The sequence below is a fragment of the Thunnus albacares genome, chromosome 3 (assembly GCF_914725855.1).
Source record: "Thunnus albacares chromosome 3, fThuAlb1.1, whole genome shotgun sequence".
Classification (NCBI taxonomy): domain Eukaryota; kingdom Metazoa; phylum Chordata; class Actinopteri; order Scombriformes; family Scombridae; genus Thunnus; species Thunnus albacares.
The window spans coordinates 20,586,267-20,612,565 of NC_058108.1; the positions used below are offsets into that span (position 1 = coordinate 20,586,267).

The 26,299-nt window shown below is 37.7% G+C and overlaps 3 protein-coding genes across 15 annotated transcripts in view; 2 read left to right on the forward strand and 1 right to left on the reverse strand.

Moving 5' to 3' along the window:
• The window catches only part of LOC122979790 (mucin-5AC), a 65,075-nt gene extending 62,674 nt beyond the window's left edge, over positions 1-2,401 (forward strand). For all 13 annotated transcript variants that reach the window (XM_044347538.1, XM_044347527.1, XM_044347528.1 and 10 more), the window contains 4 exons: positions 62-558; positions 1,475-1,539; positions 1,629-1,771; positions 2,018-2,401. In XM_044347538.1, coding sequence (XP_044203473.1) covers positions 62-558; positions 1,475-1,539; positions 1,629-1,771; positions 2,018-2,121 — 809 coding nt within the window. In that variant the 3' untranslated portion in view covers positions 2,122-2,401. The remainder of the gene's footprint in view (positions 1-61; positions 559-1,474; positions 1,540-1,628; positions 1,772-2,017) is intronic.
• Positions 2,402-11,298: 8,897 nt separating this feature from the next.
• Positions 11,299-12,440, forward strand: LOC122979200 (trace amine-associated receptor 1). Its single transcript, XM_044346452.1, is given in 1 exon segment — positions 11,299-12,440. A coding segment is annotated over 1 exon segment (1,104 nt). The 3' UTR covers positions 12,403-12,440.
• Positions 12,441-17,064: 4,624 nt separating this feature from the next.
• adra1d (adrenoceptor alpha 1D) lies at positions 17,065-25,413 on the reverse strand. Its single transcript, XM_044345516.1, has 2 exons — positions 24,087-25,413; positions 17,065-18,508 (listed from the first exon to the last, which is right to left on the reverse strand). The coding sequence occupies exons 1-2, from the start codon at positions 25,042-25,044 to the stop codon at positions 17,958-17,960; spliced, it is 1,509 nt and encodes a 502-aa protein (XP_044201451.1). The 5' UTR covers positions 25,045-25,413; the 3' UTR covers positions 17,065-17,957.
• Positions 25,414-26,299: the final 886 nt, after the last annotated feature.

Genomic DNA, 26,299 nt, shown 5'->3' on the forward strand with positions numbered 1-26,299 from the left:
TTACTGCTCTGCTTCTAAAGTTCCTGCAAATGCTACAACAGTCTAAATTTTATTGTTACAGGAGTTGGTACACCTACATCTGCAGCTCCAACTGCCGCTCCTACCGCAGCTCCAACTGCTGCTCCTACCGCAGCTCCAACTGCTGCTCCAACTGCGGCTCCAACTGCGGCTCCAACTGCAGCTCCAACTGCAGCTCCAACTGCTGCTCCTACCGCAGCTCCAACTGCTGCTCCAACTGCAGCTCCAACTGCGGCTCCAACTGCAGCTCCAACTGCGGCTCCAACTGCAGCTCCAACTGCTGCTCCTACCGCAGCTCCAACTGCTGCTCCAACTGCAGCTCCAACTGCAGCTCCAACTGCAGCTCCAACTGCGGCTCCAACTGCGGCTCCAACAACGACAACTACTACAACTACTACAACTATTCCATCAACAGATGCTCCTTCATCCAGTGAGGGCACCCTGGGTCTTCAGTTTAGTCTCGACCAAACATTTACATCAGATCTCTCCAGCTCATCCTCAACAGCGTTTAAGACTTTAGCCACAAAAGTGGTCACAGAGGTAAGATGTCTATGCATTATAACAGTGCGCTTCTTACAACAAAACCACTAAAAATCACTGAGATTTTACTTTGTAACAGAAATCAATCTGATCAATATGAGAATACTCATGTTACAAACATTTTTTGCATTGATGTAGATAAGATTGTGGTCTAATCTGAATTCTGGGCAGCAAAAGCCAACATTATTCTTGAAATTCCTGTTAATGTCCTTTTTTCCGTTAATTTGCCCAATATTTTGGTAGTACTGTCTGATAACGGTTCTTTGATCTTGTATGCATATTCAGTTAATGAAGGCTAACCTAAACATGTAAGACACATGAAACTGTGACACTTTGTACCACTGCCGGGGCAAAGAATAAAGGGAAACACATATCATTTTAGATAAATGATCAGATTTGTCCTCCTATTTTATATTGGCTCTTTTACATTCAAGAATAAATATCAAATTAAATATAAATATAAATATAAATATAAATATAAATATAAATATAAATATAAATATAAATATAAATATATATAATTGTCATAATAAGGCAAAATAGATACTATGTATTATATTGTAAATTAAGGCAAATCTGTAGTAAAATTTGTAAGATTAGCTTACAGGGCTGTTGCTCTATTTGAATATAAACGATCCATGCTTTTAGAATATATTAATTTCCATAATTTACACAGTGAATATGTTGTATGGTGTTCCTGTTTCTTTTCTTACTGATTGCAAATTAACAACATCCCCCATAGTGAGATTGAGCCCAGATCCCAGTGGGGCTCATTCTCCAATGTCTTCAAACCTTAGCAATGCCCCTGCCTTGCAGGGCAATCAGGAAACTTATGTATTTGTGGTAAGGTGTTCATTGGTGCTCTCTGCCAATACTTGTATTTTTTATTGTAAATGATATTAATGTTCTCTTTCAGATAAACAAAGTGGGTAAAAAGGTCCATGGATCATCTTTCCTTCGGTCCATTGTGAACTCATTCAAGTAAGACTAAATTTTAAAGACTAAGTTTTCCTAGACATTTGCTGCTCATGTAGTACTAAAAATGTTGCTTTCTCTATTTTCAATTGTAGGAGTGGATCAGTGGTTGTCGACATGACTCTTGTGTACAAAGATAAAAACTCTGTTCCTTCAACAAGCTCTGCGACTTCATCATTCAGCAGTGAACTCAGCAGCTCCACCACCCTGAACGTTGTACCAGGCAGCGTTTCTGCACGTAAGTTATTGAAAACTTAAGTCAAACTTAATGAAAGTTTTATTTATGAATCTACCACATCAAATGTTTGTTACGATATTGTTTATTTTTTGGTAAATTTTTGAATAATTGTAAAATATAAGAGAAAAATGAGTACTCAAGGTTGGGGTGTAGCTTTCTTTTAAGCCTGCATTTTGAACTTGTGAAAAATAGCTTTTAGTCAACTGAATTCTATTGACTAATACTCAGTTTTTTGTAATATTTCAGAGTCAACATCAACATCAAGCAGTCCTCCTCGACCCACAATGGTGTCATTGTCAGTCTTGTCACTAACACTGCTGGCTGTGGCACAAATGCTGATAGACTTATAGCTGGTATCCAAAGCGGACACTGACTTGACCAAATGTTGTAACTGTGCTATCAAGTGTGGAAAAAAGCAATGTACCAACAAACCAAAAACAAAAGACATAACAAATGTACATGATGAAATTTACCAGTAGAATGTCTTATGGTAAAGATGTGTGCTTTGTTTCTTGGTATTTTCCACATTTGATGTTCCAATCACTTTAGTTTCAGTTACATTTTATTTAAACTACTAATCATTAATATATAAGATAAAAAATACTATATTTAATACTTTTTTTTTTTGCTTTTTTTAGCAGGTTCTATTAATTGTATTTGTCTTTTTTAAATGCTTTTTTATATGCTTTTTTTTCATTTCAGCATTGTTAACATTTAAAAAACACAAATACACAGTGGACAATTTACTAAATATTTATTTCCAATGAAAAGCATTGTACAATTCAGCTAGACACAGTTTACATCCATTGCCATTGTTGAGTGTGAATGAAGGAAGAAGGTAGCAGTTAATGTACTGTGGTAAAGGTGTGGAGGTAATACAGTTATGATGTTGGAGACCAATGATTCATGTTCGTCTGAGACAAACCAGTTCTGTTTGGTTTTTTTAATATATTTAACCATGAAGACGATCATTCCCTAACCATAACCATGGAGCTTTATGTACCTAATCTCAACAACACCACAGTTGGTGTGTAAGAATATGTTAACACTGAACATTCAAATGCATTGCCATTGAACATGAAGGGGGGCTTTGCAGAATCATCCAGCATCAACTGAATAGTGTGGCAAGTGGACTGCTGAGTGGATTGTGTTGCTGAATGCTAGTCTAAAAATGTAGTAAGATTATTGACTTTAGTTGATTAAAAGTTCATATTGAATACTGGTTCTTTCTGTATGTTTCTGTGAGGGGGAATAATAAAAATGTGCATCTTCATTAATCAACAATGTGTTAAAATGTTACTTTTAATGTTATGTTATGTTAATGTTTTAATGTTATCTAACATTTTTTACTGGTGGTTTTTATAGATTTTCTTATGCTCTATTTTTTACCAGATTATTAAAAATCAGATTTTGCCCTTTGCATATTTGTAAGTCATGGACAATTCTGACATTTGGAATTAGTGGTGTGATTTATGTAAGTTTTGTGATGACTGATTGGAATACAACTATCTAAAACTTTGTATTTGTTACTGTCAACAACAAGGTTTATGATCATTACTAAGATTTACAGTGGATTTCAGGGGAATACAAGTGAACACATCATAATGTGGAGATTAAAGTATCAGTATGACGCTGAAAATTGCAGTGAACACATATATTAACCTGAGTAACAAAGTGTGTTAAGGAGCCACAGTATTGACATTGAGGCAAAAATCCCAGAAACAGAAATCTCCAAGCCTGGACAAATCAAACTGAGGTAAGAGCGGGAAAAAAGGATGAACTGACCCTTTAAATTGACCGGTATGAAACGGTGCCATACCCACTTGGCCCCCACCCCCCACGATTTGAAGCGTATGATGAAGGGGACGCATACATTCCATGGATGTATTAAGGATGCAGTCGATTATTAAGTTAGCGGAGCGGTTTCTGCTGCTGTCTCCAGTGTTTCAGGCTTTTCTCCACAATCTGTGTCAGATTTTGTCTGTTGAGGACGATCACACAGCAGCCAAAATGATAAGTGTGTCTCCAAACTGAGACAGAGGCTGTGCACATTTACGCACATGGCACAACCTCATGAACACGTCAACAAGATCAAACAGAATCTAACAATAATTAATGTTCAGTGTTTTTTCTTCTCATCTAACAAGTCAACAGGATTCCAGGTTTATACAGTGAAAAAGTTTGGAATGAAGCAGCCCTTTTCAGAATGAAACCTGAGCTCAATCAGAGCTGTCAGGATATTTTTATTTTAGCTAAAAATCTGTCTCCTCTCCCCACAGAGCTCCCTCTGTCCTGGTCCAGGTCCAGGTTTATAATTATAGTTTTGCTGTTTAAATGTAATATCTCACAATATCTGCTGTGGTGATATTACTGTGCACATGGAAGCGTTTCCATATAGTCCTCTGAACACAGCCTCTCTAATCAATAAACTAAATCATTAAAGATAACATTTTGTTGTACCATAAGTTAGTTGTTTACTGATTGGGGATGGAGGATTGGAGATAAGTCTATTAGGCCTATTATGCACAGACGATTTCAGGAGTTTCAGTGTTACAGTGTTGGAGGACTTGAAGGTCCATTCTTCATTGAAGTGAACTTCTTAGTTCCTCAGATAAATATGATACACTCTTTTATACCCTTTTCTCAGTAAACAGTAAACTTTTCATTATAGTCTTTACCACATACGAACCTGTCTTTATGAAAATGTCTTGCTTCTGCTTGGCCTGTGACTGCATTATCAGGTGTATGATCTTTGGAAATGTCACCACAGCCTATATCTGAGATACAGAAAGCAATAACAAGTTTAACACTGTATACAGACATGTCAAAACCAGCAAGCTCAAAGAGATAGGGTTGAAGATTGGTCAAATAGATGTTTATGTTACATTTGTCCTGCCTAAACCTGTAATTAGAGAGTTAACATTTAGAGTTTCTAGACCTGCTAGTGTCTTATGTCTATAGTTCAAAGTGTCTGTTATTCCTTTTTGCAATTAGCCGTAATATATAGCCATAGTTTTTCCTAACATGTAAAAAAACAAACACCCATGCATGAGAATAAGTTTCCTAAATAATTTTGCAGGAAACAGAGGACCCAAATCATCTGACCTAGAGGGATACGTGTGAAAAATTGTTCCACATTTGTTTTTCCACATTTGCCCCTGGTTGTTTGGTGAAGTAGCAACCGCATACTCTTCCTGGAGGGGTAAAGAGCCTTTCAAGGCTACACTTGAAAGTGTGAATGTGTGGTGACTTTTGCAGAGGTATATTACTATCAAACAAGAACTGGCTGTTTGTCTTTGGTATCTATGGTATCATCACAGTCATGAGAGTAAGTTATGGAATGGTTTGAAATGGTTGTTGTTGGTGTTTCTAGACCTGAACAGGAGACAGCTGCTTGCTACAAACAACAGGACCATAAATCACTCTTGAGCTAAATATAAAATACACAGCTCAGCAACAGGGTTCAGAATGGCTGCATTTATAGACATTTGCATGAGATTGTTATTTTAAAGCAAACATAATATCTATGCTAACATCTGGCAGGAACAAGTCTTTAGAGACTGTACTAATTTTCTGGCACATCATATGTGCATGTTGTGTGGTAAAATAGACCATAAAATTTATGGACCATAAATTAGGGTCACACATGGAAGTGGGGTTTTACTTACTGGAACCAAATTATCCATGTGTCTACTTTGAGGAAACATTAACTATTGTATTATTAATAATGAATATATAATACAGTAATTGCTATTAAAAGTGACTTGCCACGTTCTCATAATGTACATGCAATATAGATAGGACACCAGAAGAGGGCTGCATTGCCTCAACCATCATCCAAACCTGTGCGTGTGTTGCTTTCATCCCTGAAATGTTACATTTACAGATTAGTGAGCTCTGTTAATAGTCAAGGTCATACAGCCCTCACATCACCCCTGGCCATGGCCATGACTTTGATCCCAAAAAAATAGCCAGAGAGAATAATTTTAAATGGGAAAAACAAGAATCAATGAGAAGAACAGCAATAACAGCAAGAAAGGAAAATAATTTATGACTTTATTTGGCTTTGGCGTTGTTTGACTTTGTTTTTTAGAAGAACTCAGTCTATGTGGATTTCTTGCAGTCCCCCACACACTGTAATATGTACTGTACTAAATCATAAATTAAATCTGAAATTACTATTATGTAGAGATTTATTTTCATTTTTCCTATTATATTTCCTCTCCTCCCAGTGGATAGAGAAACATGGCCTCCATATGCCATCTTAATGGCCAAAACAATTACAGTAGTTCCCTGATTAAACTTATTCAAGAGAAAGAAAACAAAAAAAGGCTCCTGCTTTCAATGAAATATCAGAAAGAAAATCTACTTCTACTGTACATAAAATGAAATAAAAGAATATTACTGTTCTATGGCTTGATCTCTTTATTAATTATAGCTTTTACTAAAGGCTGGGTTGATAAAAGAGGCTGAAGATAACAACCAATTAACATTGTTGGAAACATTAAACAATCACAAAGGATCATTATTATTTTTGCATTTAAGGGCCAACTAGCTAATGAATCATTGTACTGTATGATGGTCCAGTAAACAGTGATGGTTCTAGCTCATTACACTACAGGGGCCAGACTTGGAGCCAGCTGTTGTTTTGGTGGGGCCAGTCAAATAAACTCTGACACTAAGGGCTCATTATAGTCGTGGAGTGGTTCAGAAAACAAGTCAAACAGGTCATCTAAAGAAATAAATTACAAAGTAGGACTTTGTGTCATCTTACTGACAAAGTTAACAACTTCAAATTATAGTTATTTGTTGCTGTGTTAATCTTGTTTGTTAGCTCCGTTAATAACCGTTAGCTATAACTGATCTGACTCTCCCAGCTGTTTCATTTAAATTAACTTCCTATTATTGTGAGGAAAGGCTTCACAGTTCACTTCCAGCGACTTTCATTCAGTTTCACGGTGACATGACAGTGACCGCTCCTAACTGTTTGATACTTCACTGTTTTTTAATCAAAGGATGGAAACTTCACCTCTCCACCTGTCAGTAGTCGTCGGTTAGGCTGCTATATCGTGTTTGACCACATTAGCAGCCATTGTAACACAGAGGGGCGCTGTTTCACACATTGAAGGGAAACACAATAAAAAATGGTGAAGATATGGACACAACAACAAAACTTATAAGTGTCCACTATTTGGCATAGAAATGTGTCACATAAAAATACTGCATTTTGGGGTGGGCACAGGGGGTCCAGGCTTGTTGCTACAAGGGCACTGGCCCCCCGCCCACAACTGCCACAGCTGGCGCATTTGCATTAGCTGGGAAGTCCATTGCATTATGGAACATTAGGCCTCTATCATTCAAAAAGTTGTGCTTGAAAACAGGTTTTTGTGCCTGTTACCTTACTTTTGTGAGCTTCTACAGTTATGCTTGTACCTGTAAATTCTGTGCTGCAAGCTTGTAGACTGAACATTTAAGTTATACTGCCTGCAAACTCCGTTTTGAAAGTTTGTTCATTCCCGTTACAGGCTTGCAAGCCTACATACGTTTCTCTCAAGACATATTGTTTGTTGTTAATTGGTGGTGTACTGTTCAAACATTATTTCCAGTAGACAGGGTTGCAAATTCATACATAGCCTAAAGCAGTGGTTCTCTTTTCACGTCAAGGACCCCTGAACTGACACAAATTAGACCACAGACCTCCATTTTGTCCCAGGGTCCCCCATCTGATAAGACCAAAATAGTCATACACTCTGTCATTTTCTTACTTATGGATGGACTTGTAGTGAATATAAATTATTCCCCTTTTTGCTGTGGACCCCCCTGGAACCCCCTCAAGGACCCCTGTGGGGCCCCAGACAGCAGATGGCATAGGCTACAAATTTTAGGGTTTGTATAGTAGTTCTCTGACAGGCTCCTGTGTCACTGGCAGTCACTAGATCACAGGAATTTGCCAGGTATTATTATTTTTTCATTATTTTCTGTAATTTAACATTATTGCAATGTATTATGTTCTAATTTGTTCATACCCTGTGGTCTGGCAAAAAGTACCCGTGCACAGGAAAAAGCTGTGTATGTGCCTAGTGGGGCACTCAGGTGTGAACAATTTGACATATTTTCCAGCATAGCCTAATTTTTGTCAAATGTTGCCAGCCGTGTATAAAAAGACTCCAGACAGAGCAAGGGAGTCATTCTGTATGAAAGTGTGGTGGTGAGCAGACTGTTGGTATATATACTGTTGCTATGTCCTGTATATATCTTTTTCTGGGGGTACAATAAAATACACCATTCCACTAATTGATCATCTCAGCTTGCCTTCCTTTATGAAACAGTTTATTGAGCATAATAAATATTTTTTCCAGTTAGTTCTTGGCCAAACTACCCTCACTCAAGGATAAAGTGTGACAACCATCAGTCAGTATCAGACAACGGATAATGAAATGTGTAATCATATCAGATAGGCTTCTCTATTTGCCCCTTTGTAAATACAACAAAGCCCAGGAATCAACCTCTACTCACTCCTCTTATGATAACAAAAGAGCAGATGTGTAGCCAGACTACGCTGTCTGTAAAGCACCCTTGCATTACACATATGAATGACTGGTCTGAAAAAACACTAGTTATTGAGCCAATGTGCCTTTTATTGCGCCCTTCATTAAAAATCCCCCCATGTTTAATTAGAACACATCCGCCACACTTGAGATACGTCTGTCACTGGCTGAGGCCCAAGGTATTCAAGCTCGGCAGGATTGGCTGTACTCCACTGCACACTGAAGCACATGAAAGGGATCATCTGAGCTGTTTCGGGGGTATGTAGAAAGAAGTTGCACCAATGAAAAACTGAATATGTACTTTAAATCTGAAGTGATAGGATCTAACCTCTTCCCTCTGTGTTACTGAGTGAAGTTATTATAAATATATTTTTCTGTATTTGCTGAGATGATCTGGGATAGATGCAGTATACTTAAATGATCCACTACCACTCTCTTTTCCACCGGTTTCTACTGACTGAAAACATAAGAGTTCCACAGAGTGACAGTAATCAGCCCTCTCCTATGAACAATATAGATCTTCAGTGTATACCAGTGGGTCTTGTTGTAGCTCATCCTGGTGTAATGGAGCTATGGTTAAAGTTTATTCCTTCGGATAAGAGCTGGTTCTGAACATGTCATAGTCTGATCAGTCTATTCATACCTGGCTATGGTTTTGATGGCTATTTGATCAAGTGACTGAATATAGCCTTAAGACTGTTGGACAGCCTTCCAAACCAGATGCATACAGAATTTTCAAAAGCCTTCAGGATTTGCACAGATTTCTTTATGCATTGTCTGTTATACTGTAGAGGAAATACTGTGTATTCAGCCCGAGAAATCCAGCTAATTGCTCTACCAGTAGCCTTGTGTATAATTACAGGGTTATATTCTTTCACTGGTTTGGAGTCAGGTGTCATTTTCTGTCTTTTAAGTGAAAAAGGTGCCAACCAGCACCGCAGATATTTCCAACCGATATACAGGTACTGGTCTCTTTATTCAACATGACACAATAAGAATGGTTCAGAAAATTACAAAATGTAAGTGCCCTGGTTGCTGTTTCTACAGTTATTTGAGTAGGCAGGGGAGTTGGCAGCAGACTGTATTTTGTTAATGTGATTATTGTTGCATGCGATCATTACAGCCCACCTCTCCCATCCCTCTCGTATGTAAAACCAAGGCTGACAGACCTGCAGTATGATACAGACATGAGGACAGACGATCTTCTCTTCCATACAAGTGAGTGTCATTGTTTGCACATTTCAGTTTGTCTCTTTAATGTGAATGTGTTACAGTAAACAAACCTTTGTTTTAAAACTGAATTGTAAAGATCTTATTTGCAATGCTTTGCTGCATGAACTGAGCTGTTTTTGATAGAATCAGATGGAAAGAGGTGCTTTTTTGAGTTGCAGTCACTACATGAAAAATAATAATACATGTATATGCGTACATTAACATCATACTGTACCAATTGAATTGTTTTCTCTAGTATTGCTACATTGCTGAAACTAATACCATTATCTCAAAAAATAATATTTTTTAAAGGAGTCAAATATGACATGAAAAAGTTTTGTTTAGCTTGACAGGAAACTACTTAGTGAAGCTTTGGCACTAATGTCACATTGATTATTGATGAACACAAATTTGCTCACATTGATGAGATTGAGAGTCAGCTGACCATGTAAGTCATCAGACTGACACTAAGAAGAGGAGTTTTGGGTAATAGTAGAGTGATGGATTATACAGAGTTAACAGATTTGAATACATTCTAACATTAACAGAAAGATTATAAGGACAAGAGGGAGCAGTGGTATGGGTGAGGGGGTGGGGTGTTGAGATGACTGATCCCCCTCTTCTCTGAAGAGGGCATTGGCAGAGTAAAGGGCACTTTCTCCTGCTTTCAATGATGATTAATATATCAAAAGCTTTTGAGTTGATCACAACAGAAACTAATACATATAAACAAGATTTTCAAAACTGGATTGGTTTGGCAGGATCTATATTCATGTACTGAGTTTAAATTAATTCTTCCCTTTTTTACTTCATTGATATTGATAGCCAAGATGATGATGGTCGGTTAGATGCAACATCTACAAACCAAACAAAAAACACAAATTTCACTAAGCATCAAGTCCCCATCACCACTGCACAGTCCCTGTGGTGCTCATTAAAATGTATTCCAAGTCAGCTGGAACATCTGGTCCCTGTTCACACAACTGGCACTGGAAATTTAATATGATTCTGTTCATTGCAGTCATATGTGTTCTGATGTGTAATTTACTTTAATATGTAATGCATGAATGTAGAGGGCCTAAATTTGATTATTGCTTAATTGCTCTTAAAGGCAAAGACACTTTGGGGAAATCAAATAAATTACCAATATTCTTAATTATTTTAGAATTTTTATTTGCAATATTTAAAAAACTAAATGGCAAATCAAATTACAAATTATTTTCAAAAATATTTACAAAAGTCTGATACATATTTTGATAGATGTAACATGCAGGGTTCAAATTCCTAAATACCTCTACAAGAAAATGATTATCATGATTTGTGACAGATCCAACAGACCTGTTAACAGCTGACACACTTGAAAAATTTGGTGCCTCCAAGCTACTCAAGGTATTATCTGACACTGGAGAGCTTTTAGACAACACAGTAATCATACATCATTCTCCTCATACTACCGAGATCTGTGTTGATAAAAAGAACATCTGGTTTTGCTCACCACACCAAGCAAAGAGATGGCATTTTGGATAAGGCAACCGCAACAGAACAAGGGCTTTTCAGGCCAACAGTCTCTTTTGATTTCAACTAAAGCTTATGGTCTAGAGATTAACTAATGAGAAGTTACCATGGAGCAGCAATTGAGTCTGAAACAAACAGAAATCTGGGTGGTTTGTATACTTTTTCTGTGCTAATGTACCGTAGAAGAGTGCTTTGAAATGCGTCACTTACTACAAAGTCAGACCAAAACTGTCATTATTTACAACTGTATCTATGTGTTTTGACAGGTTTGATTAGACCATGGATAACAGCAGCTTGGGATTCCACTACGACGCTAACACATCTCTTCAGATTGAACTTCAGTCCTGTACGACATTGAGGAATCAGGCTTCTCGCATTTTCCTGTATGGCTTCTTCTCTATAGGCATTGTTTGCACAGTGGTGGGCAACTTCCTTGTGGTCTTGTCCATTGCCTACTTCAAGCAATTGCAGTCACCCACAAACTCCTTCGTCATGTCCCTGGCAGTGGCTGACTGCCTTGTTGGTCTGGTAGTGATGCCATATAGTATGATTCGGACTGTAGAGGGGTGCTGGTACTTTGGTGGCCTTTTTTGTCAGCTTCATTCTAGCCTGGATGTCATGCTCTGCACTGCCTCCATATTCCATCTGAGCTGTATTGCCTTTGACCGCTACTACGCTGTCTGCAACCCACTAGTTTACTCTTTAAAGATGTCCCGCAATCGGGTAGCTCTCCTCATTGTCATATGTTGGGCTGTTCCCATGCTCATTTCCTTTGGTCCCATAATGCTAGATCTCCATATTGCTGGTGTGGACATCCTGCTCCCTAACAATGTATGCATCTTCTTGGTCAATCGCATTTATGCTGTCATGGCTTCCTTGGTAGCCTTTTACTTGCCCATGGCTATTATGTTGGTGGCCTACTGGAAGATCTTCAAAGCTGCCAAACGGCAGGCCAGGCAGATCAGCGCTATGGAAAGCCAGATGGCTGCTGGAGTGGGCAAAGACTCAAGCAAGAAACAACGACACCGGAATACTATGAAGAGAGAAGGAAAGGCTGCAAAAACTTTGGGTATCATTATGGGAGTTTTCCTAATCTTCTGGATGCCCTTCTTTACAGTAAACATTGTGGACCCTTTCATTGAATACAGCACGGAGGTGGTCGTCTGGGATATATTTTTGTGGCTAGGATATATCAACTCATCACTAAATCCCTTCCTGTATGGTTTCTTCTACCGTTCCTTCCGTAGGGCTTTCCTCATGTTCATGGGCTGTAAAGTATGCCTGCCTGGATCCTCCCCTGGGATGGACCTATCACATACTAAGAAAGAGGAAAATGAACATGCAGATCAACCATAAAATAAAGATTATATCCATAGATTCTATGTAGGGATAGACCAGTGAGAGACTATGTTTTTTGAGTCATTACTCCAACCACACATTTTTGCTAAAAAATATGTTGGAATTAGGAAGAATTATTATTATAAGATTTATTATTGAGGTGGGACTGCCACCAACCATGCCTTCAACTATGATGTATGAAATCACCTCTTTTACCTCCACATAAAAACAATGTACCCTGTGGCATAAAGTTTTTCATTTTGTGAAAAAGAAAAGAGATAGAAAGGCTTTTTCCAGTATTGGCTCTTTTTAGTAAATGAGCCTTGGATTATGTCCCTTTGTTGCCCTTGGAATCAGTTGCCCAGTGTATTAAATGAAAATCCAACCAGGGACTAGTCTTGAACTGCAGGAACAGTTTTGCAAGGAGGACACCTACCTGCCAGTAATAGTACCGTGTATCCCCATTTTATATATTTTGAAGCATATCACCCAAACTGCGGTTTTCCCTGGTTATAGCTGCAATCAAACCTGTTGTAAAGTTTCCTTGAATACTTATTTTGGAATGATATAAGAGAAATATGACTAACAAGCAGCAAACAAGACCAAGAGGATGAAAGGGCGATGGCTGAACATGATTGGTTTCCTTCAATCTACAAAGTGATGAGGAGGCAACATCAGAGAGGTACCTAATGCTTCATTAGAAGGACAAAAAAGAAATTTACATTGATGCTTATATTTATATTCTGTAGTAGTATTAAGTTGATCTGTTAAAATTCTACTGAAAATAACACTTTTAGCATGATCACCGACACTGGCTGTATTACAGAGGTTGGACTCCCAGACTCTCTTTGACCATAAATAAATTTAATACATGATAAGAGACCAAATTTATGAGATGATAATTAAAATACAGGTTTATTTACTCTTACAAACATTACTGAAGTAAACAGACTTTTAACATCACTGGAAAATATAATTGACTTAGATTAAAATGTTTTCTTTCTGTATATTAAAATATTTCTTACCCACCTTGGGAGTGACAGCATGTTGCAACTCAATGTTTTTTGTTTGTTTGCCTGAGTCTGTGTGCATTTGCGCGTGAAGAAGGAGCAGTAGTGGGTGTAGCTGTAGAACAGGCTACAGCTTTGGGGAGGGCTAAAGGGTGAAATTTGATTTCAGGGAATGAACATGACAGCTTACTTCATCAAAATCAAATGTTAGCCACTTTTTATACACTTCCAAAGACACATAAAAATTGCTTGAATCCACCAAGATGACAAATTACCATTAACCAAATTTATTACTTATTTAATGCAAAGATAAATCAATACCACATCAAATACACTACTGTACCCCTGTGTGTTGTGTGTGGACTGCTCTTTAGATTCTATAGACCCATAGCTACTTTTACATTCACGACTGATGTAAAATCTGGTATTTTGACAGCTGTTTGCCAGCTGCAGGCATGGTGAGAAATGTTGCATTCTTAAAAAATTTACCCCACAGTGAGTAGTGCAGCAGTAGTTTTCTGCCCTGTGTGATTCAGTGTTTATTTAGTCATGTGTTGTTTGAAAACAAGTCATGGATTACTGAACTAATAAATAATTTGACATTGAAATATAAACATCTTCAATGTGCTCCTGCCAGATATTGCAGAAAGTGTAATCTTGAGTGCTGTTCATGCAAACCTACTTTATGAGATAGAAATAAGACAAAATTACTAAACTAACAAAACTAAGGCTAACTTAGTGCCTATGGCTCTTGTATATGGCAGAATAAAACATAAATCCAGATGTTGCAGCACTTATTTCAGCCATACTAGGAATATAAAAAGTAATATTAAACCTCAAGCTCTTGTGACAAAGTAGCAGGTGGTAGATGATGTGCATGGCAGTGTATGTGTGAAGGTATTCTCTTGCCTTTGATTTTATTTTTTTAGTTTATCATAACATTTTTAGAAATATACACTGCACCTTGCCTTTTTAAAAGACTGTATGAAAAATGCAGTTTATTTTTTTTTTTTTTAAAAAAAGAATGTTTAACTCTTCTTTTGAATTGAAATTGAAAAGACATAAATCAATGTATGATTTTTTTGTCTAATCCATAAATGAAAATCTAATGTGAAATTAATACAAATTATATCTGTCATTATTAATTACAGATGTGTTTACACTAAATGAGACAAAGCACATCACATGTTAAATGATTACAATTGAGGAAATACATCCCATTTCTAAATCTATCACATGCAATATGTTTCCCCTCTAACCTTTGTAAAAGCAAAGGCACTGACAGATTCTTACACAGCCCAGTACAAATATGAAAATCATTGTTGCATAATAATACATGATGCCTCCTGCATGATGGCACAAAAAAGCTTTAAATCTCTGTATTAAATTTTTAAGTGTTCATATAGAGATTTTTATAGATTTTTAAAGCTGTGCATATATATATATATATATATATATATATATATATATGTATATATATATATATATATATACATACGTATATATATGCATCCAAGAGCCATTAATATTTTAATTTTGAAATGTTTGCATTAAACAAACAGCATGTACTGTACAAGTCATTTTCAAATTTTGTGGCAAGTTGTCGGAAATGAAATATTAAGTATTGTTATTTAAGACAGTTCAGTGTTGGTCTAATGCATAGACCTGTTGGTGTTTTGCTTAGCTAAATTATAGTACATTAGATACAATCCACCATTTTTGGTATAATGAGGTACCTGATCTTGAGTTTGATGGAACATTATGAAGTGTGGGTGCATCATTGTCCAGTGACACTTCAGACTGAACGAACAAAACTTTCATTTTCCTCCTTTGTTTGCAGTATCACAACTGCCACTGATTTTTTGCATTGATGCACTGCACTGATGTTCTGGGTGGTTTAGTAGCATGTAGTTTAAAATCAAACTATTAATTTTAAACTTTCACACATGTGCTATTTTGTATTGACACAGCATTAAGTGGCTCCATCAGTCAGTGTTCCAAGTTTGGGGATGGGTTTTTCCCACTTTTACTCAGAATAGTTATCAACCAGTTTTGTAATCTTCCACTCTAAAACATGTACTTGTAAAGGAATATTGTTTTAGCATCAACTTTAGTTTTGCCTAAACGCTAATTGCATTTTTGTGGAATGATGCTAATAATAGGAAGAAATTAAGATTTATTAGTCTCGATAGTCTCTCACCCACTCTTTGCCTATAACCTTCATCCATTCCCAAAATCTCATTCACAGTGTTATTTTTGTTATTTCTTTATTTTTGTGAGATTTGGAGATTTGTTTGACCAGCCTTGTTTTGACCCTCTACTGACTGTAATACTAGAGAGTTGCACAAATATAAAGGCAAACTGATTTTGGCTAAAAAGGTTTAGCTCTAAAACTGAAACTGCAGCCAACCTATTCCCTGGCTATCTCAGACAGAGTTAAGGTTGTGTTTCCATTTTAACAAACTATCACACCTGCTGACAACTGACAAAAAGAAGAAAATATGTGGGGTCCAATATTGCGGTTAAGTGAGCAGGGAAAGTGGAAAGAGCTTTTGTAAACATTAGTAACTTCTTGAAAGTATGTATGATGTGCTTTTGCATCATTCATCCTGTAACTCAGTCCTGCAAAATACAGAATGCATAACAAATTTGTCCTTCGCAAGATAGTCAAAAACCAGACAGCTTTGTGCAAATAATGAACGTAGATGTCTATCTGCAGTCTGTTTATTAGCTCTAAGCCACAGTCAAAGTCTATCTCTGTTAACCAAATGCCAGAACGGTCAGAACACAATTAGTCAAGGCAGTGGCTGTCTCTGTGGTTGGCTCTTTTGCTTTGTGAAACTGTGAGAGTGTAATCAACATATTGCAGTAGGAACCAGTAACTTTATCACTCGAGTTGGAAAATAGCTTTGATGAAGTTATATTTTCGATTCAAGCCTGCTTTCTTTTTGTTTCTTTTATATAAATACAGCTGTTGTCAGGGTTTAAATGCTATTTGAACTGTGTATATGTACAGTATATACTGTATATATGGAATATCCATACATCAGACCCTTTTGTATTTATTTTCATCTGTTTTTCCTCCTCTTGGGTATTTATTTTCTGTCACGTATTACTGGACATGATTACAAATGAAAAATAAAAAAGTAAGAATTAATCTGTTTGACTTTCCCCTAAGTCAAGAAAACATTTGAGTAAACTCATGGTGGAACGAGGCTAATAACAGGAAGCAATTGAGATTTATTAGTCTTGATAGAGTCCCCCCTCTCTCTCTCACTCACTCTCTCTCTCTCTCTTGCTATGATTCTCTGCATTGCATCCAGCTCCAGCCTCACGCCACATGAGTGTGCGTGTTACCTTCTTTCTTTAAATACCCCACAATCACAGGACCATTCACAAGGCTGTTTTTATTTGTTTGTTTCTCAGCACGACTTAGATTTTCATTGCTGTCTTCCCCTTGATTCAAATATACAAATATTGATTTAGTTCCATCCTTTTCATTGGTATTTTGTCTTAAAGCAACCAATTTTTGCATCCCAGAAGCATAAGCTTGACCCAAAGGTGAAACGGTGCAAGACATAAAACAACTAAAACAACAGTGACATCTACTGGATGGGGCAGATTTCAAGGCTGCCTTACTATAATTTTACTAAAAAACAAGATTATTGGCTCAACTTTCTCCCATTTTTATTTTGCTTTTCATTTGACATAAACAAACATAACATCAGAAAAAACAAAAGAAGCATGTTCATTTCACATCAGCACTCACTTGGCGATGAAAATTACAGTTAGGTGGGCCAAGTACATGTATGGGTTTTTATTTGAACAAGTGAACATATCAACGGAAAGAAGTTCAGTTATAAATCCAACAGTCATAATAAATACTGTGCAGCACTCTAATTCTTAGCTGGCCCTTTATCTTTACAATGCCTTGTCAAAACAAAATGATAGATGTAGTATCATAATTCATTCTAACACATATTACATTTGAGTAAGTTCATTCTAGCAACAACAGAAATTGCTCTCATGACTCTAATGTCCCTTTGTTAGAGCTTCAAAACATTTGTTTCAGTCACTTACAGTTTTTTTTTTCTTTTCTTTTTTAAATCAGCTGAATCACAGTCATCACACAGTGTCAGATGGCTAATAAAGACATGGATTGCCTGATATAAACGTAAAGAAAGAGGAGTAATGATAATAAAAATGCCAAAAGTGCATACACAGGTGAACTTTGGGTCACGGAGTGCCAACGCACAGAGCTTCAAAGTGACAGCGGTAAAGTGAAGTCCAAGGAACTGGCTAGTTTTGTGTCCACTTCCGAAAACATTGCTTTAAGATGTTCACAGGAAGTTTCATCTAAATAAACATGATGGTCATGAGGGATTGATATAAAGTGTTCGTCATGTTTATGCTGGGCTCAATCCATCATTCTTAGTCCACGGCTTTGATCAAGCTTTGATTCCAAGATATTCTGTGAACACAAAATTATGCCCTATCAGTCTTTCTTGCATGTTGGTCCAATACGGCTCTTTGAAAATAAATAAAACATTCTCTGGTGCCCCTCTAAATGTCAGTCTCTTTCAGGCCATAACATTCTGCCAGATCATATAACTGATAGCTGCTCTGCTCACAGGCATTGTAAATCCCCATAGAGACTGTGTCGACTATATCAATCCGGCCCACTGCAGGTGTGGTACCTTTTCCTGTCCCTCCCTTGATTTTATTTGACAGATTGTTCACTTTCTCTTTGAGCTGGAAGGAGGACTTTTGCAGCGGCGGAAACAGGCTCCATCTCCTGAAACCTAGCGAACGCCCTTTCCCCTTGTGTAACAAAGAGCTGCCATAGGATTCGTGCACAGCATAGCCAGGTTTATATTCTCCTCTCTGATCCCTTGTCATTCCCCTGACAGCTGTCCGCCACCTCTGGTCATAGAAGCGACGCAGGACCCTCTGTCTTTGGTGACACTGGCACCTGAGGAGCCGAGTGAAAGCCCGCTTGAACTCTTTGATGGAGCAGGGGTAAATCATGGGGTTGATGCAGCTGTTGAAGTAGCCCAGCCAAAAGACCACCTTGAATACAGTTTCAGATGGCTTCAGTGACGGGAAGAAGGAACCTGGAAAGAGATAGATCCATCAGGAAGATATGTGAGTAAATGCACAATCAAAGTACAGCATATTGCTTTCTATGTTCATTTAAGAATACCTTAAAAAGAAATTTAACAAAAATGTAGGAAAAGTAGAGTTTCTGTTCTAAACATTTTTTTTTAGACATATCACATTTATGATTATGATTTTTTTCCAGTTGAGAGTTGAGAAATAAATGGTTGACAAATGGTTTCTTTTGTTTCAAGTTTTGCTTTCAATCAGAGAAGTTACCTCATTTTTTATGTACAAAACAATATAGGACCCCATTATTAAAGTGGTTTTGAATCTGCTCCTCTCCTCTGTTCTGCTCTGCTCTCTATGACTCACACACTACACACACAACAATGCAATGTGTGCACAGCTGTATAGATCTTTTTCACAGCAGACATTTTGACTTGTCATAGTGGGAAGAGCACAGATGAAGCTAATTTGGTTAACAGTGGCTCCGTTCCACTCTAGTGTACCAGTAAGCCATGACAGTGTGACAATGAGCCATTAGGTACAATATCAAGACCTTAAATTGAAGCAGCTAAATGGAATTCAGCCATCATTCATTTTATTATTTACATCTGTACTTTTCTTATTGTGACATGTCAAAATGTCCTCTGTGAAAAAGGCCTAGTGTTCTATGTGTATATATTTTTCAGCATTTGATAGTATGATATTCATGGCATTGTTTGGCAATGATTTATTTTGCAGCAGTAGCTGTTTGGTTGTGTTTATTAATAGGAACAGAGGAGGTTCTGACATTTTGGTGGACTTTCATTAATGGGATAGATATTTACAGAACAGGCTTCAACCACAAGCCCACAGAACTCTATCATGATGCCTGTGCTTCAGTAGAATAGAGACAGAATGTGTGATGATAAGATGTGTTCTTATAGTATATAAATGCTCTCTTAAATAATGTTAATTAATGCATACTTTTCTTATATTGACCAGGCTGCTAACAATGCAAAGGGTATTTAAAAAGATACATTCTCTGAGATTCTAAAAGGAAACTTGTAAGATGGTTGTAATGTTTTATATGAGATGTAGTCAGCACAGATTCAGTTTAACAGTACTTGAGTCATGGACTCATGAATCCTGCCATGGACAACTTTTAAATACCCTCCTCAGGATGATGGAGCATGAAAATTTAGGACAGTGATTGCCTAAAGCCTTTTGAAATCAATACAGGTTTTTTTGTTTTGTAGATTTCTTGCATATACTATTACAGCATGGTGATTAAACATAAATGAAAGCATAAATGTTTGAGTTAAAAAGGTCATTTTTTAATGAAAGCTGCTTCCTGTAGAGCTCACAAACAACCGATCTCCAGCTCCTTTGCTCATTTCTTTATACTTGCAACGTCAATTTTGCAATGACATGCTATGACATGCTGTTTTTCATGGATTGTTGCCTTTTCCTATTGCTTTCTAGTTGTTCTCTTCTCCCTGGGCTTGAATTCAACAAAGAGTTGACCCTGGACACAGTGGAAACATATCACAGGGCTAATGTCAAGTCTGCGGTGCCTGAGCCCAGAAGTCCATTTTCATTTGCGTACAGTGAAATAGCTGAAATGGTCTGTATGTGATTTTCAAAGTACTGGTTTCATACTGTTTTGACATCAGCTACCAACAACATACTGTGCACTGACAACTGCAAACAGGAGGCTTGTGCCATTTATTCACAGACAAAACTGTGGCATGAAAACTTGAGGCAGACCCTTGAAACTTTTCTGTAGCGTGTACTCAGTGTTAAGCATACTTTGATTCCCTTTTTGTTGAAATGATCATCTGTAAACCAGTTCTGACTCAACATGGTTAAAGATTAAATAAAGTGATTCAAGGAAGTGATGGTCTCCAATGATTCTTCTCACTGACATGACATCACCTTAATTGCTGACAGAAAGTGATTCACCGTCTGATGCACTACCACAACACCATGATGTCAGGTTATATTTTTAGTTTTTTATTTTGTTTAGTTGTATTGCTGTTGAGATAACACTGTCTTTTAAGTCTAGTGCCCAGAAGATATTTGCAATTTTAAATCCTTTCTGAGGATGTGATTTTTTAAAAGTTCACACTGACTCATATCCTTGTACAAATCATAAAGCCGAACAGCAAATGAATGCCTCACTTTGAAGTCAGTCAAGGCATCTGGGGACTTGTGCAATTTCTCCAACAAACTTTTATGACGGCTCTTTTGTGTGAGCAGACACAACCTTGATCAGTCCTCAGGTACAGAGCTTAGGGAATTATCTTTTTGACATTTAGTATTCCTTGTGAAGGTGAACATTTGATGCCAGGGCTTTTAAAACTCAGTCTCAACATATGGCCACCAAGGACCATGTTGTAGTCTAGTGAATACACCCATAACCACTGGTGTTCAAACTGTAGTGGCCAAATGCATAATAATGCATAAACCTACCACAAATACTTACTAACAGCAATTGTACCTGCAAGTATTACAGCAGATTTTCTCAAAAACAAGGAAGGGAAACTTGAGTACTTTAGTTGATGAATAACTATAATGCACACAAATGAAAATAATAAATTGTATGAGCTGAAGGCCAAATGAAACAATTTCAATCAATGAAAGCATAGGCATAGTGATCAAGTATAATTGAAGTAATAAAAAACTTAATTATACTATTAATCTCAATGCATGTTGTTGTGATGACAGAAGGTCTCTAATTACACATTCAGTGCACAGCCAGATCATCCTCATAAGAGCAAGTGCATCATTTCAATGTTCTTGTATATTTTTGAAAATTTATACAGTGGTCAAGTATGTAGATGGTATTATTATTATTTGAACAGTCACAATGTACAGTTTTACTGGTTGGATTTATGGTAGCAATGTTATACTATCATGCATGTTATTACTAATTACAGTTAAAAAACTATTCATACTAAAAAGCTCATTCTAAACTCCCTGTGCAATCTGGTTGTGCTTTGTGTTTTATTCATGACTGGGAGGCAGAATGCATTCGAAGTAAATCCAAAAAGCAATTTCTCTTTATTCCATCAGTTTCTGGCAATAAAAAAAAAACAGTATTCATGAATCCGGTGCACTAATATACGCAAATGGTGTGTTAGGGCACTCTCACTTGACTTTCAGATGAGTCAGACTGCTCTGTCTAAATTTGCATCATCACAGAGAAAGGGCCTCGTTGGTATAAGAGGTGCTAAAAAGTGCATGTCTGCCTCTCTGCAAAAGGTTACTCATTAATGATGTGTCCCTACAACGTACCAACGTCATCAATCCATCCAACTGACCAAGTATGGATGAGCAGCCGCATAAATTGTGGGTTGCGAGAGCTCCACGTGTATCAATCATCCAGAAAACCCCCATTGGAATGAATTGTTACAAACAACAATGTGAAACTTTACTATTCCCTGTGGGGACCACTTCCTCCAGGGAGGTCAAAGTTTGGGGTCAAATTGCAGAACAGCATGTGTTAAACTTCTGGAGGGATTCAAGAGGACAGATGGTTTCCAGCAAGGAGCTTAAATTCCTAAAAATACAATCGATCATTTAAATTACATCTATAAGATACTATACAGACACTACAAGTTAGTTTAGATGATAAAGGTGTTCAAGATAGTCTGACTTTCTTTATCATGCAAGGCCTCTAAATTAGTGGCCTCTACCATCTATAAGGAATCAAACATTTAAAAGAAACTACTCAAGATATTGTTAGATTTTTTTTCTCACAGCTAAATCTTCCATTTGGCAGAGTTCTTCTTTCTGTCATCTTTTGAATAGTTTTTCTTTTAAATTGATTTTCAGTATAGTGCCACAGTGAGAGTCATGAAACCTCTTTACGATATAAGATAACGTTTCACAGAGGCAGGCAGTCTCATGTGAGCAAAGATTTAATATATGATAGTGTTAATGAAAATAGTATAATATAAAAATGTGTTATAATCAGCTCAAAAAGTCATGTTTCAAGTTACCTTTGCTGTCTCCTTATTTGCCCCTGATCCTTATTCTGTGACTAAGACTTCCTGGTACAAATAAACTTGCCCTTTTCACTTCCACTGACTGAATGAATAAAGTGATTAGCAGCACACGTTCAATATTTGGCACCTTCTCTCTCCCTGCAGGATTTTTTTTCACTAATCATTCAATTCTATTTGGATGTAAAGCAGGAATGAGAGTACTGAGAGTGCTGTATCTGATAAAATATCGGCCATTCGTTCATAATGGCTTTTACAATCAATTACATGAAATATATGCCAATGAAAATCCATGAGCACCCCTGTAAATGTGTGTGTGTGTGTGTGTGTGTGTGTGTGTGTGTGTCTGTGTGTGTGTGTGTGTGTGTGTGTGTGTGTGTGTGTGTGTGTGTGTGTGTGTGTGTGTGTTAATACTATTACTTTCTGTAAGTACAGTCTAAATTTATTTTGCATTTGTCAGTTTGATTTGTGTATAGCCATAATGACTTGCATTGGTCATCCCCACTGAGGCGCCCTTTCAACCATCTGCAGTGATTAGCGAATGACTGTTTTTCTTTATTCATGCTCCACCCTTCCTCTTATATCATCCTTTCAATACTGGGTCCAATATCAGAGGTAGTCTCAACATGAACGCCTATATTTTTCTACTCCTCAATGCAAATCCTTTTGTATTTTCAAGACTTTCAGGTGGCATTTAATGTAATCATTTTGCAGTGACCTTTCACTGCAAAGACTGCAGACCTTTAACAAAACACTAACCTAACAAAAACAAGGTCTTTGTATCATTATTTTACATTACTATGTGGCACTCCCACAAAAACAGGTAGACTACGGGAACTGTTGGGCAGCTGTGACGTGTGTAGGGTGCTGGGAACATTTAGTTTTAGCGTGCACATTACTGAAGAATGTCAGTCTATTATTGCTGCTCTTTTATAAATGGGATATAAACCATCTGATAAAATTGGCTCGCAGAAAATTATAGGCATGAAAACAATCAACATTAATAATCACGTTGCTATTGCAGACCTTTTCTGATCAAAACTGTTTTTAATAACGAGATAACAATCTTAGTTTTTATACATGCCAAATATGCATTTAATTCCGCAAATAAACAGCGAGTGAAGTTTTCTGATGTGCCTTTAATCTTACTGTAGCCCACAGGTTTTCTTGAACTTGTTGGTTAAATACTGGTGCCAGGGTTGCACTGTTAACCTACGCGGGTCTGTTGTAATTATCAGGACTATTTATTTATCAGATCTGAGAAAATTCAATTCACTCCCAGTGACGCGATTGCGTTAATTATCACATTCAATCTAAACATATCTCATATTACTGCCAACGATTTACATCAACATCATTATCAGCTGGGGTGCTGAGAATTACAAATTCAAATAGGCAACAGAACTTGCAGGTAATCAATGTGTTAGACTTTTTTTTAAAAATTACCCTTTTGACATGCCCTCGATATCTACTAATTCTGATATAGAGTTACATGTCATTCATAAAACATGACTATCTGTGCACTTTTGTTACTTTGCACAAGACGCACGAGAGCGCATTTTACGCACACACTGAACAGATATAAAGTTATAAGACCTACCCATGGGCAGAAGGAAGAAAAAGGGCAGCCAACACAGGATGAACATCCCCACGACGATGGCGAGGGTTTTAGCAGCTTTTTTCTCCCTGGAGAACTTCATCAGCCGCACAGAGAGAGAACTTCGAAACGGGTGGTTTTTGTTGCTCTTTGAGCTGGTCGGACGCGCGTCCTCCAGCACGCTGCGACAGTGTATCCGAAGGACCACTTCCATCGACTTATTTCTCTCTCGTTTGACGCCCGCTTCTAAACTCTTAGTAGTCCTGCGGGCCACCACATAGACCCTAAAATACATGATGAGAATGACCATAAGCGGGAGGTAGAAAGAGAAGAGCGAGGAGAAGAGCGCGTATCCCGGCTCTTCTGTGATCCTGCAGATGCTCTCGTCGACAGGCGGCGGTTCCTTCCATCCCAGGAGCGGTCCGACAGAGATAACCGTGGATGACACCCAAACTAAGATTAAAATAGCCACTGCCTTCCTCTCTGTCATTATACTGGGGTATTTGAGGCAGTATTTCACCCCTATGTATCGGTCGATGGAGATGATGCAGAGGCTGAGGATGGATGCGGTGCAGCAAAGCACATCCACCGCTGCCCAGATGTTACAGAAAACACGGCCAAACACCCAGCATCCCAGCACCTCCAAAGACGCGGAGAAAGGCAGCACAATAATGCTCAACAGCAGGTCTGCCATGGCTAAATTGACAATAAAGAAGTTTGTCACAGTCTGCAAATGTTTATTACACAGCACAGACAGGATGACCAAAATATTCCCAACAATTGCCACCAAAATAAAAACGGAGAGAAATATCCCAACCCCGATAACCTGTGAGTCCAGTGTGAAGTTCCTGCACGTCGTGATGCTGTCGTTCGGAAATATATGGTCCAAAACAGATCCATTGAAAGCTTCAGTGAAATAGATCCCATAGTTGCTTTCGTTCCTCAAGTTAGAGTCTGTCATTTTGAAACGCCATAAAGAGAACTTTAGAGAAAGTTTGCTGTGGAAAGCAGTGTGCTGGGCATTGTTTTCAGTCTCATTTGCGTTCTCCTTCCACCAAGACAATCAAGCGGCCGTCCTCCCAGTCAAAATTTATCACGCAAAATTTACCAAGCGAAGAATACTACTTGAAAAATAGAAATAAAATAATAGCCCCTGTAGATAGAGGGAAATACATGCATGATTAGGTCATTTTTTCTGGCAACAGAGGTATTCAACGCACTAAATAGTGTTGTTGTTAGGTTCTGGAGGAAGTAAAAGTAAATCAAATAGCCTAAATTTGGCTTCATCCTTCCCTGCGCTCGTTTTCCACTGGTGGCATCCTTTGTAACAACTCCCTGATCACAGAGTAAGAGCTGGTACAGCAGGTCTGAACCTACAGCTCCACCCACACGTCATATATTTACTGTTGTGTTCACAGTCTCCACAAGAGAGCGTCACTTTAAATCTGGTGACCAATTCCTTATGACACACTAATTGAAAATGTTCAGCCACTTTTCACATGTGACATGTTTTCATTGATAGGTGTCAAATGCCACACCTGTTTGTATTTATGTGTTTAGTAATGTGTAAAGGTGTTATAAAACCTTGGGTCTTGATAGAAAAATTAGGTTTTAACAAAAGAGAGAAAACAAGTTGGAACAATCTCTTTTTTTCTCTGCATAGATAAGACAAAGAGCATCAGTCATGTCATCTAAATTGCTACGGGGCACCAACAGGACAGCTCTGACCACCAGAGTGAAAAATGAGTGCCTTAAGGCAAAGCTGTGAAGTTTCCCAGTGACACTGCAGCTGACATCCCCAGGCCTGGTGTGCATAGCTTAAGTAGAAGGACAGGCCTGTACAAACCACCAGGGAGCCTGGAGGAGATGAAAGGTCAAGATGCAGAGTCACAGAGGAGACAAACAAGCCCTGCATGGGAAAACATTAGCCTTAGAAGCATAATCACCACTTTGACTGGTGTGATGAGACAATGTGATGTGACACATTACATATTACATATTACTATATGATTTATTCCAAAAATAAAATGGTAAAAAGTAGTCAAAGATACTCATGTTGGCCTAATAATAAGTGAATGCAATTCTAGATTTTAGAGAAGACTCTAGTTTCTGCTGATGTTGAACCTCTGTTGTATTACACTGATTGTTCCCTGCTGATTCTAGTTTGCACATCATCTCTTACTGTTTAATTTAAAACAAATGCATTTAATTACCTG